Source organism: Apiospora hydei (assembly GCF_038363865.1).
Source record: "Apiospora hydei strain CBS 114990 chromosome Unknown utg000002l_segment0_segment0, whole genome shotgun sequence".
Classification (NCBI taxonomy): Eukaryota; Fungi; Ascomycota; class Sordariomycetes; order Amphisphaeriales; family Apiosporaceae; genus Apiospora; species Apiospora hydei.
This window is the reverse complement of record NW_027117361.1, coordinates 4,832,566-4,847,111: the sequence shown is the minus strand read 5'-3', so window position 1 is coordinate 4,847,111 and position 14,546 is coordinate 4,832,566. Positions and strand designations below refer to the sequence as shown.

The window sequence follows — 14,546 nt, the reverse complement described above, 5'->3', positions numbered from 1 at the left end:
ATCCGGAAGGTACCTAGACCGGGCCCAAGCTCCCTCCCCGCCTCTGCCGTTCCTTCCTCCCAGTGCAGCTTTAAGCAGCATTTGTGACGCATGTGTTTTTCGCCCGGGTCCACTGTGGAAGCGAATCGACTGGCCGGACTCAGTCTAAGGTTAGACATTTGATTTGTACCTGCCAGAGCAAACCTCTCTCTCACCACTGGACTGCCTGGTCCGTTTTCTACTTCACCATATTCCCTCCTCCATATCCCCATCACCCTCCCCTCTCATCGACTGTGAAAGGTCAGAAACCACGTCTTACTGCGGCTTCGGACTTTTTGTGCCAGAAGCCTCGCATCACGTATGATCTCCTCCACCTTGGTAGCATCTTTGCTGTAAGCTCCCGGAAAAAAACGACGACCTGGCGACCTGCACCTCTGCCTAGTCCTCAGCATTTCTGAAGCTTCAGCCTGCCCGCCTTGGGATTCGTCCTCTCACTTCGATCACCTTTCCCCCACCAATCCCACACACACGTTGCGACCGCGAAAACTCGTACTCCCCAAACTCCCTCACCACATTCACCCGACGACGAACAGCCTTTTGTTCCCGAGCCGCTTTGACGTCACTGCCGAACCAGCACCCGACAGTCAGCCCGACCTTCGCAAGGCTGAACAAGTAGCCCGCCCAGGACAGAATCTTAGGGAAAAGTCAACGACCACTTGACTCTTCTTGCATCGCTCCGACGCCACCTTAACTTCACACGACCTGAGGAGCCACCGTCCGACTGGATCCTGGATGCTCCATCGCGGGAACTTCAGCAATTGTTCTTCGGTGTCCGACCTTACGTAGGTGGAGGGGGAGAACTGTTAAACCTTCTCATGCGGCACCGCCGCCCCGGCCTTCACCATGGGAAAGATCGCGAAGACCATCCAGCCCAAGCACAAGGAGACTTTGGTGAGTGACTCTTTTCTGCACGACCACTGATGAAATGTCTATCTGTCTTGCCGTCTTACTAACATTGACCACGCGTCAGACTCCTTGGCTTCAGGACTTTGTCCAAACCGCAACCGATACGCCGTTACCGCAGCTGCCCCAGTATCTATCGTCCTTCCCGACCAGATGGCCCTTCCCCAGAGGTGATCTCTACCATTGGATACCGCTACTCAATCGATTCGACGACGTACTCGAGTCTTTCTGCTCTGTCTATAAGCTCAAAGATGGACCGCAATCCCGAGACTTCGGTTGCGACATTCTTCTCAGCGCGAACTCCACACAGAAAGATGATGCTGTAACGTGGGACATGCCGAAGCTGGCTGAGCTGGGCTTCAAGGAAGACGGCGATAGCTCTTTGATTGTGGCCATTCTCAAGTTTACCCAGATGCTGCTCGATCACTGTGGAAACAGAAGTATCTACGCCAGCAGCTCACACTTGAACGATCTGCTCAACAGCACTGACTTCAACATCATTTGCGCCACTCTTCGCGTTGGTGTCGAACTTGCACAACGGTATCAGGCCTCGGTGAAACGCATGAGCCCGACCAGCCGCCAGGTGAACTCGGCACTGCTCACGAATCATTACAACATCGACCTTGACCGTGTCCAGCAGCTTGCGCAGCCGTTCGTCAAGACCCCCATTATCAAGCCGTCAGAACCCCAGCCCTTAGCTACACCGATCTCGTCAGGCAAGAAGAGCGGTGGCGGCCTCAAGAATACCGCTTCCATGTATGCGAACGATCTTTGCGCCATTGCAAAGCCTAGCACCACGGAATTTTCGTCTGGCTCTGGCTCCGATGCGCGGTGGAATGGATGGGGCGATATCAAAGTGTCGTACTATCCTACTTCAAGCTCTTCGGTGCCGGCTGAACACCCTGTATCTTCTGAACGAGCGAACGCCTCCCAGCCGTCGACGCCTACCCCGTTACGCAGGAGTAACACGTCGAACGGCCCTCATTCCACCCCCGCGCTGCGAGGCAGCCTGCGGCAGATGATAGTCCGTCTCCCAGTGCGCGCTCTCCCGCGCTTGGTAACCACGAGTATGCTACGCCAGGCCAAAAGTCGTTGGATATCCCCCAGTCAACCGTCGTGTCGACGCCAATCTACAAACTGCTTGAACGGATTCCATCTGATCTATCCAAGGATACGAGGTATGAGTTCCTCAACCGCCTACGAATAGCAAAGGCCTTGACAGGGTCTGTTGAGGCGCGACAAGGCGCCCTCAAGGCTCGTCTGTTAGCTATTCAGAACTTAGCATACATCCATTTTGAGGCTCCCTTCACTGAGAAGGTCCTCAAGCATGACCATGACGAGCCCCGCCGCTTCCAGCTGGTGTATCAACTTGCTGAGCTTATCCACCCATCTCCCGATGGAACGCCGCAGGTACCTACGGGACTACAGGCAATCGCGCTGTCTCTCTTGGAGGCCATTTCTGGCTTCCATAGCAAGATTCCTGACATCTTTTCCGCGCTGAATGCTACCGTCAACCACGGCGTTCTACTCTACGTAATCAGAAAGGCCGTTGCGGAGATGAGGGAGGATGACACCGGTGAGCAGTGGACGGATGAGGATGAATGGCGCGATAATCTGTTCTCGCTCACACTGCACATCACTATGGCCATGACCAACAATTCATCCCGTACCACGCCGGAGATTATCTCAGCTGGTCTGCTTGATATTCTTGTTGAAGTTCTTACCATCCGTTCCAATGTCGCCGAAAGGACCCATGCTACTTTGGTAGGCTTCCTTGACAGTTTGATCTATAATGTCCAGACTGCCTTTCAGGCGCTCATTCAAGCCAACGGCCTTGACGCGGTTACGGATCTCATCACCCATGAAGTGGCACTGGCCTTGAAACTGGTTGCGGAAGGCAAAGCAACCCCCGCCGATTGCAGATCGCAGATAGTCGATTATGAGATCCCATTCTATCAGCAGCAAAACCTGAAGTGGCTGCTCAAGTTCATCCACCACATGATGACAAACGCGTTCACGTTTGGGGGTAATACCGACCGGCTCCTTCGCAACCTCGTGGATAAATCCGCGTTCTTAGGCTGTATTCGAGAGATCATCGTGAACGTGGACAAGTTTGGCTCTCTGGTTTGGACACATGCAGTTACAATTTTGACAGATTTCCTTAACAACGATCCGACCAGTTTCTCAGCCCTCTCCGAAGCTAACCTCATACAATCCTTCCTGGAGGCCTTAACTGGGCGAACTGTCACCTTCGAAGCGTCATCTCGCCTCGAAGGCGCCGACACATCCCAGACAGAAACCGCCACTGACGATTCTCCGGCGCCGGCGCCGGTCCCGGCCCCTGCTGCGGCTTCGACCAAGGCCGACGATCGACCTCATCCTCCCACGAGGGAGATGCTGGCACGCCCTCGTACTTCGCCGATAGCTCACGGTATACGCCCTTCTGCAGACGCCATCCTGGTGATTCCCGGAACCTTAAACGCCATTTCTCTCAATGCCAATGGCCTTAAGATGATTGAGTCGTGTCTTGCTTTCGACAGCTTCTTTGAGATTTTCGAGAGCCCTGAACATGTCCGCGTCATGGCAGCAGATCTGGATATTGCAGCCAACATTGGAACCAACTTTGACGAGTTGGCACGCCATCACCCAGATCTCCGACCCGGAATCTCCAATGCCATCTTGGATATGATTGCCCGTGTCACATACCTTGGCGAAGTCAAGTCGAAGGAGCCTGGATGGGGCTCGAGACTCATCGTGACGGACAATAGCGGCAAAGAGATGGTTGCGGATGCGAGCTTGCTCACGGACCCCGAGGCTGCTGCCGAGAAAGCAGAGAAAGGCAAGCAGAAGGTCGAAGAAGCGCCTGCCACAGATGACGCAGACATCGAAATGCTTGATGCCGAATCCATCCTCGCAAGAACCTCGCGCGCCCGGAACGAGAACTCGTCGCCCCACAACTCCATCACCCCCTACATCTTTGCGGCTGCGAACTTTCTGGCGAACTACACGAGTAACAGCTCGCTGAAGTCCCCCTTGATACAGAGCGGAGCTATTGAGCATCTCTTGGATTTGTGCACGTCACCTAGTCTTCCGCATGACTTTGGCGAATCCATGGCCGCGCGTTCTCTTTACAGTGTAATCCATACGCTGATTGAGGCATCCCCGATTATTGGGTTGCCGTCTCTACTGAAACGCACCATGGATACTATTCACGTCCTGCAACCTATGGTTAACAAATCTGGATTCGAGCCATACTTCGCTCCTTTCTTGAAGGAGGACTTAAGCATTTCGTCCGACCTGTCCAATGATGCTCGTCGTGAGATAGCGAGCGGCACTTCGATTGTCAAGGCGCTCCTGAATGCACAGTCACTGATGAGAGTGCTCTATCAATGCTTCCCATTCTCCAGCCGGTCACAGACTATTACTTTGCATCCCGTCAACGTATATGACTACTGGGATCATCTAGTGGAGTCTCTGGGTCCGCTCTTGCGTAGTGGTATCTCGCAAGAAATGGCCGTGGCACGCAGTGTTCCAGAGGCTTGGAGTAAGGGTTCAGGCCCAACTGCACGCCGTCAAGGCAATGCCTCGGACCAACTTGTGAGCGAAGAGGACGAGACCGCCATCTCGGAAGTTCTGGCTTCTGCTACAGTACGTATTGGCAGCAACGCAAGCTCAGACAATGCGCCTTCTGCAAGTGAGCAGTCGACCCCGCGTTTCCGGAACTACCAGACTCTACGAGTTGTGCTGCAGTCACTGATGCCTAATACGTATCCCCTCTTGCAAACACTCGGAAAAGCGCTCCTTTCTAAACGTGGTGACCGCAACGTTGAGCGCGATACGTATCCTCGATATCGCCATATCAAGCTGGCTCACGGTTTGGCCGAGACAGTTTTGGGCCAAGTGGATCTTTCCGTGACGGAGAGAAGTGTCCCCTATTTCAACTACTGGGTCATCATCCTACATACCGTTCATGAAATGCTCTTGGACCGGAAGGCCGAGAACAGGCATACTGATCGCCAGGGTGTTCAGATCATTGCACCTGTCCTGGTTGCATTCATGCAGCAAGACGGATTGGAAAAGCTCAACAAACTTCTGCAGATTTGCTCTGACGAAATCTGCGCAGACCACCCCGAGGGCACTGACACCGCACCATCCCGACTTGCGGTTATCGCCATGAAGAAGATCCTTGAGATATACGCTGTCATAGTCAACGATAAGGTGGTCAACGAATCGGTTGCTCAGTTCAGCTTCTCCACGCGTACCAGCGACAGGAGACTGGATACTCCAGTCAGCGCGAACCTGCTCGTCGAGTTACGGATGACGATTCTGCCAGTGGTGCGAGGCTTGTGGGAATCGCCTCTTGCCGAAAAGGTCTCAAGCTCCATTCTTGCGAAAATCATCGACACCCTCAAGTTAATATCACGGGGCGATTCAGAGACCAATGCCTACAAACAGGCTGACAAGACCCCACCGCCTCCTCTCCTGAAAATGACCCCAGTCCCTTTCAACTGGGGGGCGTGCGCGCCTACAGTATCGCAGCTCAAAGAAGTTGGTTTCGAGGAGGGTCTGGCGCAGGAGGCTGCTTTCCGTGCGAACACCCAGTTTGCGGCAGCCAAAGATTACTGCGAGGCACACAAGGCAGGACTAGCCGGGTCGTCTAACCCTGTGCCGGCTGATGAGGCCCCCAAGCCAAACGAGCTCGATGACAATATGCCCCAATTGGTCCCCCTGAGCCTGCATCAGCTCCTTCCGACGAACGAATGGTTCTCGATTTGCCAGCAGATATCCCGCCCGGTCTGCTAGAAGGGGATAATCCCGGCTTGCTTGAAGCGGATACTATTGGTGACCTCTTGGAAGCATCGATGCTTGGTACGGGCACCGATCAAGGAGGCGCAGCCAGCGTGCCAGCAGCCCCGCAAGCCTCTACCGCAGATGCTTCCTCATCCACAAGCCCAGCTCAGGGTCCTTCAGCAGGCCCCGCGGCTCCAGTACCGGGCAGTCAGGCCACCATTCCTAAAGACATACTTGACGCAGAGCGTGCCAAACTTCGCAACAAGCTGATAGAAAGATGCCTCGATATCATAAGAGCGCACCCTACTTCGTCTTACGAGGTGTCAGAACTCATCACAGCTGTCGTGTTACAACCCTCGGCAGATGATTCAGCGAAGCAAGATGTTGGCGAAACTCTGGTTAATGCACTGATGTCCTTCGCCGCCGATGATGACCTCAAATCAAATGGCCGCAGCATCGCAGCCTATGCTCATCTTCTTTCCTTGCTGTTGCAGGACCGAGGGTTTTTCAGTGTCACAATTGGGTCTCTGAGAGAGAACACCACTGAATTCCTGCGTTTCTTGCAAGTACCTGCACCGTCGACAGAGGAGCTTCCACCTTGGATTCCGTATATCCTGCTCATTTTCGAGATCCTATTGAGCGACGATGAACAACCCCCTGATATCCAGTGGAAGCCTCCTACGAGTGAGGAGGATCCTATTGAGCCGTTCAACTGGCCATATCGTGATCTGATTGTCAAAGAGGATGACCGCGGCACATTATTAGAAAGTATCCTTGAAATACTTCCGCGAGTTGGGAAGGATGAGTCTATGGCCATCTCCTTGCTGCGCATCCTCGTTATCTTCACACGCAATAGGACAACCGCAAAAACCGTTGGTGACAAGAAGAATCTTCAGCGTTTGTTTGTCATGACCAAGCAGCTTTCAGGCTTTGGTCCTGCACGACTGAGCGAGAACCGCATCTCCACATACGTTCTCACCATTTTGCGCCACATCATCGAGGATGAGGATATCATCAAGCAGTTGATGAGGAGCGAAATTCGAGCTGTATTCGACAAGATCCGAACTGGACAACGTCCTCTTGATGTTCCGGGCTATCTTCGACAGCTCTCCCACGTGGCCCTACGCGACCCGAAGCTCTTTGTAACTGTCACAGATGAGATGGTGAAGCTCCAACGCTGGACCTTCAGCGAGAACGGTGTATCACCAAGACAACACGTCTTGCTAAAGGAGCCGAAAGCGGATGCGAATAAAGACGATGTCACCCCAACTGTGCGAGCAACTGAGGGTCTTTCGATCCAAGATGTGAAGCCATCAACTGAGGGGAACGACAAGCAGGTATCGGATGCGACCAAGCCTGCTGGTCATGACACAAAACGCCCAATTCTCGAGAATGCAGACGGTGTAATTCATTTCCTTCTCTGCGAGCTTCTGAACTACCGTGAGGTAGACGATAAGGAGCCTCCCCGTGATACCAAGGATCCAAAGGACTCCACGGCTTCCACTTCTTCCACATCAAAACCCCTGGGAGAATCAACGTCTGACACGCAATCATCCGATAGCAAAGAGAAGAAGCCCAAAGCCTCGTTCAAAGCAGATGAACATCCTATCTTCATCTACCGATGTTTCCTATTGCGGTGTCTTACCGAACTCCTTCAGAGCTACAATCGCACCAAGGTTGAATTCATCAACTTCAAGCGGAGCGCTCCACTGCAGACCAACACACCGATCAAGCCGCGCACAAGTGTTTTGAACTACCTGCTGACAGATCTTCTCTGTGCTGGTAACATTGATGGCTTGACGGACAGTCTTACAGATAAGAAGAAGATGGCCACAGCTGCTCAGGCACAGAAGCTCCTCGTCGCTCTAGTGGGCAAGACGATTGAGAAGCCTGTCAGTCGTAGCCGCGAGAAGTTTGACTATGACGAGGAGGAGCCCGATCTGCTGTTCGTGCGAAAATTCGTCATTGACACAATCCTCAAGGCATACAAGGATGCATACACATCTAACGAGCCATTTGATTCAAGATATGGCAAGATGTTGCATCTGTCCACTGTCATGCAGAGTATGGTGGATGATAAGGAGAAAGACATCGCCGTTGCCTCCCGTAACAATCCTGACCCGTCGCCAGACCGCTCCCAAGCGCAGCTCAGGCGCCTTATGTACGAGAAGGGCTATCTCGCAGCCCTCAACTCGTCGCTCGCAGACATCGATCTAGCGTTCCCTCCCGTCAAGAAGACCATTAAATCTGTTCTTCGTGTCCTGCGGACTCTCACCCATACGGCTATCCAGCTTAGCCATGCCAATATCCTTCCAGCTGCATCTAGCCTGGAAGATGTCGAGGATGACATTGCCTCTGCCACCTCATTATCTGATATGGATGACGACCGCGAAGAGACGCCAGACCTGTACAGAAACTCTGCACTAGGCATGATGGAACCTGGCCGTGACATGGAAGAAGACTACTCCGATGGCTCAGATGATGGTTTGTTCAATTCTCTCGCTTTGCTTCTGTTTGACTTGATGCTGATTATGCCCACAGACGACGAAGAGATGTACGACGATGAATATGACGACGAGATGGAATACGACGACAATCCATCTCTCGATGGCGAAGACAATGTCAGCGATGAAGACGAGGACGTCGAAGGTATGGGCCCTATTGAGGGTCTGCCTGGAGATCTCGCCGTCGTCGACGTCACCATGGAAGAAGATGACGAGGACGAAGATGATGAAATGGATGACTCCGATGATGACATGAGCGAAGACGACGACGACATGGATTCTGAGGATATGGGTGACATCGACGACCGCATCCATATCGTAGACGACGACGGAAACCCTGTGGAGGACGACGGTGCCTCAGGTTGGGAAAGTGAAACCGACGAAGACGCGAATGACGGTGAGGAAGATGATGACGTCGATATTGACTACGAAGGTGAAGCTCAGGACCTCGAGGAAGCGCAAATTCATGGCCTCGATGATGTCGGCGGTATTGTCGGCGGCCGCCTTGGCCACATGCTGCAGCACCACCTGGGAGAAGGCCATGACGAGGACTACGACGGTCATGATGAAATCCACAATATCGGCAACAACTACGGTGAGGAAGACGAGGATGAAGATGGTATGCATCCCTTGAGAAATCGCGTATTTGCCAGAATGGATACTGACTTTTCACAGAAGATGATGAAGATGAGGATGATATGGATGAAGATGACTACGGTTTTGACGAGTTTCCTAGTAAGTAGCCACAGCCATCCAAGTTCACGATGTCTAAAACGCTTTACTGACTTTGAATCCGAAGACGACCCTCCGCCCCATGGAGTTTTCTCCGGTATGGGTGGACTGGATACTCTAGTCCTCGAACAACACGGCGGAGACGGGTTCTTCGGTGGACCTCGTCCTCACCGTCATGGATTACGGGATCACTTCCCTCCTCTTCCCTTCATAATGGGCCGAGAGCACTTGGCATCTCTGGGTGGTATGTCACCTTCTCCATGTAATCTGACATGGTTCTCATTTCCTGTTGCTGACAATATGATTCCATTTAGATACGCGCAATCCTAACCGCCCTGGCGGTAATGAAGATGGACTGAATCCCCTTCTGCGTCGCGCGAACGACATTGGTCGGGACGCATCCCCACGGCCTCCGAACCACCCTAACAGGCTGATTCGTCTCCTTGGCGCTGGTCGTGGAGAAAGCCCGATCTCATTTATCAATGAACTCTTGTCTTCAACCCTTGGGGCGCGCCATGGACATGCCCTGCAATTCTCAATCACCAGCCAGGGTCCTGGGGGAGAAGTTCAAGAATTGGCCTTACCCCTACCCCATCAACTCCGCGGGGCTGAAGGCCGCCGAGAGACCTATAATGAGCCATCGCATGCTGCAATGTTCTCGACCGACACCACCAGTGACAGATGGCTAGATGAGGCCAAGATGATTTTTGGCACCTCAACCCACGATAAAGCCATCCGGCTCCAGTTTGCGGTGCTCTCATCCCTAATCCCTCCTGCGATTGAAGCTGAGAAGGAAAACAAGAAGAGAGAGGCCGAGGTGAAACGCAAACTCGAGGAAGAACGCAAGAAGCGAGAAGAAGAGGAGCGTAAGGCCCGAGAAGCCCGAGAAGCCCAAGAAGCTGAAGAGAGGGCCGCAAAAGAGAAGGCCGAAGCCGAAGAACGCGAACGTGCCGAAGCAGCTGCAGCAGAACTTGCTGCACAAGCGGCAACACAGGCCACTGAGGAAAACGAGGCTTCCAACACAGATGATGCTATGGAAGGCGTGGAGTCCACGGGCGACTCTCCTGCCGGTGCCCACGCGGAAGCAACCAGCGATCAACCTCGCGTTCTCACTACCATCCGAGGAGAGCAGGTTGATGTCACTGAGTTGGGTATCGACGCAGACTACCTCGAAGCACTGCCTGAAGAGTTCCGAGAAGAGGTGATCGCCCAGACCATTAGCCAGCGACGTTCTGCTGCCCGAGAAGATGCCCCGCGTCGCCAAGGAGAACAGGGCGAGGTTTTCCAAGAATTCCTAGACGCTCTCCCTGATGAACTGCGCCAAGAAATTGTTCAGCAAGAAAGAGCGGAACAGCGTCGCCGTGACCGCGAGGAGGCTAGAAGACAAAACGCAGCCCCAGGTCACGAGGCCGCTCCACAGGACATGGACCCGGCAAGCATCTTGATGACCTTCCCCAGGATCTGCGGGAGCAGGTTCTCATGGAGCAAGGTGCTGACATCATGGATTCTCTGCCACCTGATTTGGCTGCGGAGGCCAGACGCCTTGTCCGCCACCACGGGGGAGGTGACCCGCGCGAAATCGCCAATCCCTATGAACCTGGCCGTGAGAACCCGCGTCAAGCTGGCGAGGCTGTTGAGGTCATCACGAAACCTCAACGCAAGATTGTGGCTCAGATGTTGGACAAATCGGGCGTAGCTACGCTACTGCGCTTGATGTTTATTAATGTCAAAGGAGGGTCCCTTGAGGGCTCCTTGAGACACGTCTTCAAGGATATCTGCGAGAACAAGCAGACTCGTCTTGAGGTCATCAGCACTTTGCTGCAAATCCTCCAGGATGGTACAACTGACGTTGATGCCGTGGAGCGCAGTTTTGCGCAGCTTTCCATTAAAGCTCGACAACCGAAGGCCGACAAAGAAGGCAAAACTCCTCAAAGCCTTAAGCGTAGCCTTACAGGACTGAACACCAACCAGCTCACGCACACCGGATCCGAAACCTCGCCCGTACTGATTGTGCAACAGTGTTTGGACCTTCTTTGCTACCTGGCCGCCGAAGATGTTCACGTTCCTGCTGTATTCCTCACGGAGCAGGAGACCGTGGGCTTGACCTTGAAACGTACCCTCAGCCGGAAAGGAAAGGGCAAGGAATCCAAGGTTCACAAGTTCGCCATCAACTCTCTTCTAGCACTCCTTGATCGCGACCTAGTCGTTGAGAGTTCTTCGATCATGGATGCCCTGTCTCTGGTTCTTAGCAGGATAACCTACCCGCTGCTGAGTCTCGACAAGAAACTGAAGGAAGGCGCTGAGGCCATCAAGGACTTGGATAAGAAGATTGCAGAGAAGGAAAAGGAGCCAACCAGTGTGCCAACGGCCGAGGCAGCTGAAGCTGCCACGACGAGCAGTGATCCTAAACCTGAGACTTCGACGGCCCAACCAGGTGATGCCTCAACTACAACAACAGCAGTCCCTGATTCCGAAACTGCCAAACCGGAAGACGCTACTGCCAAGACGGCGCCCGAAGCCTCTATCGAAAAACTCCAGGAACGCAAGCAGTTTATCCAGAAGCGGATCAAGACATATGTCCCACCCGTCATCCCAGTGCACAACCTCACTCTCATCATCAACATTTTTGTAGCACGAGAATGCAGCTCCAAGACCTTCAAGGAGACTCTGTCAGCTATCAAGAACTTGTCTCTCATTCCTGGCGCTATGGGCGTGTTCGGCCAAGAGCTTGCCCGTCAAGCGCGAGTATTGAGTGAGAAGATCGTGGTTCACCTGGATGAGCTGCTGCCTCACATTGAGAAGGCATCTACTGGCACGGAAATCCAAGGCGTTGCCCTAGCCAAGTTCTCGCCTGGTGCTGCTGACCAAAACAAGCTTCTCCGGGTCTTGACAGCATTGGATCATCTCTTTGCTCAGAAGAAGCCCGAGTCTTCCGATAGTTCGGAGCCTAGCAATGAGACCAAGAAGCAGGACTTGCTTGCCACCCTTTACCGCAACACCACATTCAATGCCCTGTGGGACAGGTTGAGCGCGTGCTTGAGCGCTATTCGCCAAAGGGAGAGCTTTATCAATGTGGCTACCATTCTTCTACCGCTCATTGAGGCCTTGATGGTTGTCTGCAAAGACACAACGTCCGAAGTGCTGGCACAGAGCCAGGGCCAGGATGCCTCGGAAATGCTGTTGTCTAGCCCGCCTCCCGAATCTCACAACATGGCAAGTCTCTTTTTCAAGTTCACGGAGGAGCATCGCCGCATCCTGAACGAACTTGTACGCAACAACCCGTCACTGATGAAGGGTACCTTCTCGCACCTCGTCAAAAACCCCAAGGTCTTGGAGTTCGACAACAAGCGCAACTACTTCAACCGCAGTGTTCACAACCGCAGCCAAGTTCCGAATGGACGCAGCTTTGGTACATTGCAGCTCTCTGTTCGTCGCGAGCATGTCTTCCATGACTCATTCAAGTCACTTTACTTCAAGAGTGGCGACGAGATGAAGTTTGGCAAGCTTAACATCCGCTTCCACGGCGAAGAAGGTGTCGATGCCGGTGGCGTTACCCGCGAATGGTTCCAGGTCCTGTCTCGACAGATGTTCGACCCCAACTATGCCTTATTCGTCCCCGTCTCCAGTGATCGTACCACATTCCACCCGAACAAGCTCAGTGGAATCAACGATGAGCATCTCATGTTCTTCAAGTTCATCGGCCGCGTCATTGGCAAAGCCTTGTACGAAGGCCGCTTACTTGACTGTTACTTCAGTCGTGCGGTGTATAAGAGAATCCTCAGCAAGCCCGTCTCGGTCAAGGACATGGAGTCGTTTGACCCCGAGTATTACAAATCGCTCGTTTGGATGCTGGAGAACGACATCACTGATATTATCACTGAGTCGTTCGCGGTCGAGGACGACGAGTTCGGAGTGAAGACGGTTGCGGATCTCATCCCCAACGGACGCGATATCCCCGTCACGGAAGAAAACAAGAACGACTATGTTCGCCTAGTTGTCGAGCACAAGCTGCTCAAGTCGGTCAAGGACCAGATGGAGCATTTCCTGAAGGGTAAGATTTCCTCTCGTTCATTGACTCGATGCAATAATTCAACATACTAACTTTGACTACGCCATAGGTTTCCACGAGATCATCCCGGCAGAACTTATTGCCATCTTCAACGAACAAGAACTCGAGCTCCTCATCTCTGGTCTGCCAGACATTGATGTGGATGACTGGAAGAGCAACACCGAGTACCACAATTACACACCATCCAGCCAGCAGATCCAATGGTTCTGGCGCGCGGTTAGATCATTCGACAAGGAAGAACTGGCCAAGCTGTTGCAGTTCGTCACGGGCACAAGTAAAGTACCCCTCAACGGCTTCAAGGAACTTGAGGGTATGAACGGCATCAACCGATTCAACATTCACCGCGACTATGGAAACAAGGAGAGACTGCCCAGCTCGCATACCTGCTTTAACCGTAAGTTTACCAATTCGCCTTTCCCATTCCGAGCCCCAGCTAACCTTCCTCGAACAGAGCTTGACCTCCCTGAGTACGAGAGCTACGATACCCTCCGAGCCCAAGTCATCAAGGCCATTACAGCTGGAAGTGATTACTTTGGGTTTGCCTAAGTAGATGCGATGGCTTCTCTCGCTTGACCTACGATGGCCTTGAGCCGCCGTGGCAACACCAGAACCGCATGATAATGATGTATTGTTTTGTACGACATAGTAGATTCAGGGCAACAGGAGGCGCGACGAGCAGCATACCCATGGTACTAGCTTCTTTCTTTTCTTCTTCAGCATTTTCACACGCAAGGGGCATGGACGCGAGCAGTCGATGCGTCGGCCCACGCCAGCGGAGTGCAGGCCGCTGGACGTTGGTCGCCATTGCAGCTTGGCGGCTTCTACCCCTCGCTCTCGCAATTTGCATGGTGTAGATCAGGCTTTTCCCCCTTCCCCAAATAGGCATGATTATAGTTTCGCAATAGAGGCGAATGCATTTTCCCAACTCCCCACTTGCTCCTCCGTGATGTGTATATGAAGTATTCTGTCGCAAATTGGACATTGCCACTTGTAGCTATCGCGATGTATACGTTGAGCGCCAACATGAAGTCTACTTACTTTTAAGCGTAGTACGTTCAGTTAGTTGACGTCTACGGGTTCAGTTGGGGCTAATGCACATTGAATAGTTCTGTTGAATTGGGGATAGACGCATATAAGTGTTTTGATCGCTCATATCACACCTTTTCGGGCATTGAAAGGGATTGGTTTGAGGGTTTAATTGCTAACTTGTGTGATTTTTAGGGGGTTGAGATGGAGAAATTGTAATGGACTGGAGTATGATATGCTTCAATTAACTACACTAAAGTCATTCGTGGAAAGATATTTATTGAATGGCCTTGATGGCGTATCATTATTTGATGCATTTCCCTTAATGGTGGGAGGGGCTGTGCTCACTCATTCTCTATATCAAAAATGCTGTGTCATGGTTTCTCGAGGCAGTGTACACATGGGGATCCTTCACGATATACACTTTTGCCTGAGCGCCCACCGGCGTGCTGGCCCCCTCTTCTGTTTGGGCCTGCGTTTGC

General features: G+C 52.8%; 2 protein-coding genes across 2 annotated transcripts; both read left to right on the top strand.

Annotated features, from left to right (window-relative positions):
* Positions 1-882: 882 nt before the first annotated feature.
* Positions 883-5,745, top strand: PG997_001522 (uncharacterized protein; the record flags this gene model as incomplete). Its single annotated transcript, XM_066805837.1, has 3 exons — positions 883-930; positions 1,010-1,966; positions 2,032-5,745. 3 exons carry the CDS (start codon positions 883-885, stop codon positions 5,743-5,745), a joined length of 4,719 nt encoding a protein of 1,572 aa, XP_066675610.1.
* Positions 5,746-5,804: 59 nt separating this feature from the next.
* Positions 5,805-13,584, top strand: PG997_001521 (HECT-domain-containing protein; the record flags this gene model as incomplete). Its single annotated transcript, XM_066805836.1, has 4 exons — positions 5,805-9,213; positions 9,284-10,442; positions 10,508-13,020; positions 13,088-13,584. The coding sequence occupies 4 exons, from the start codon at positions 5,805-5,807 to the stop codon at positions 13,582-13,584; spliced, it is 7,578 nt and encodes a 2,525-aa protein (XP_066675609.1).
* Positions 13,585-14,546: the final 962 nt, after the last annotated feature.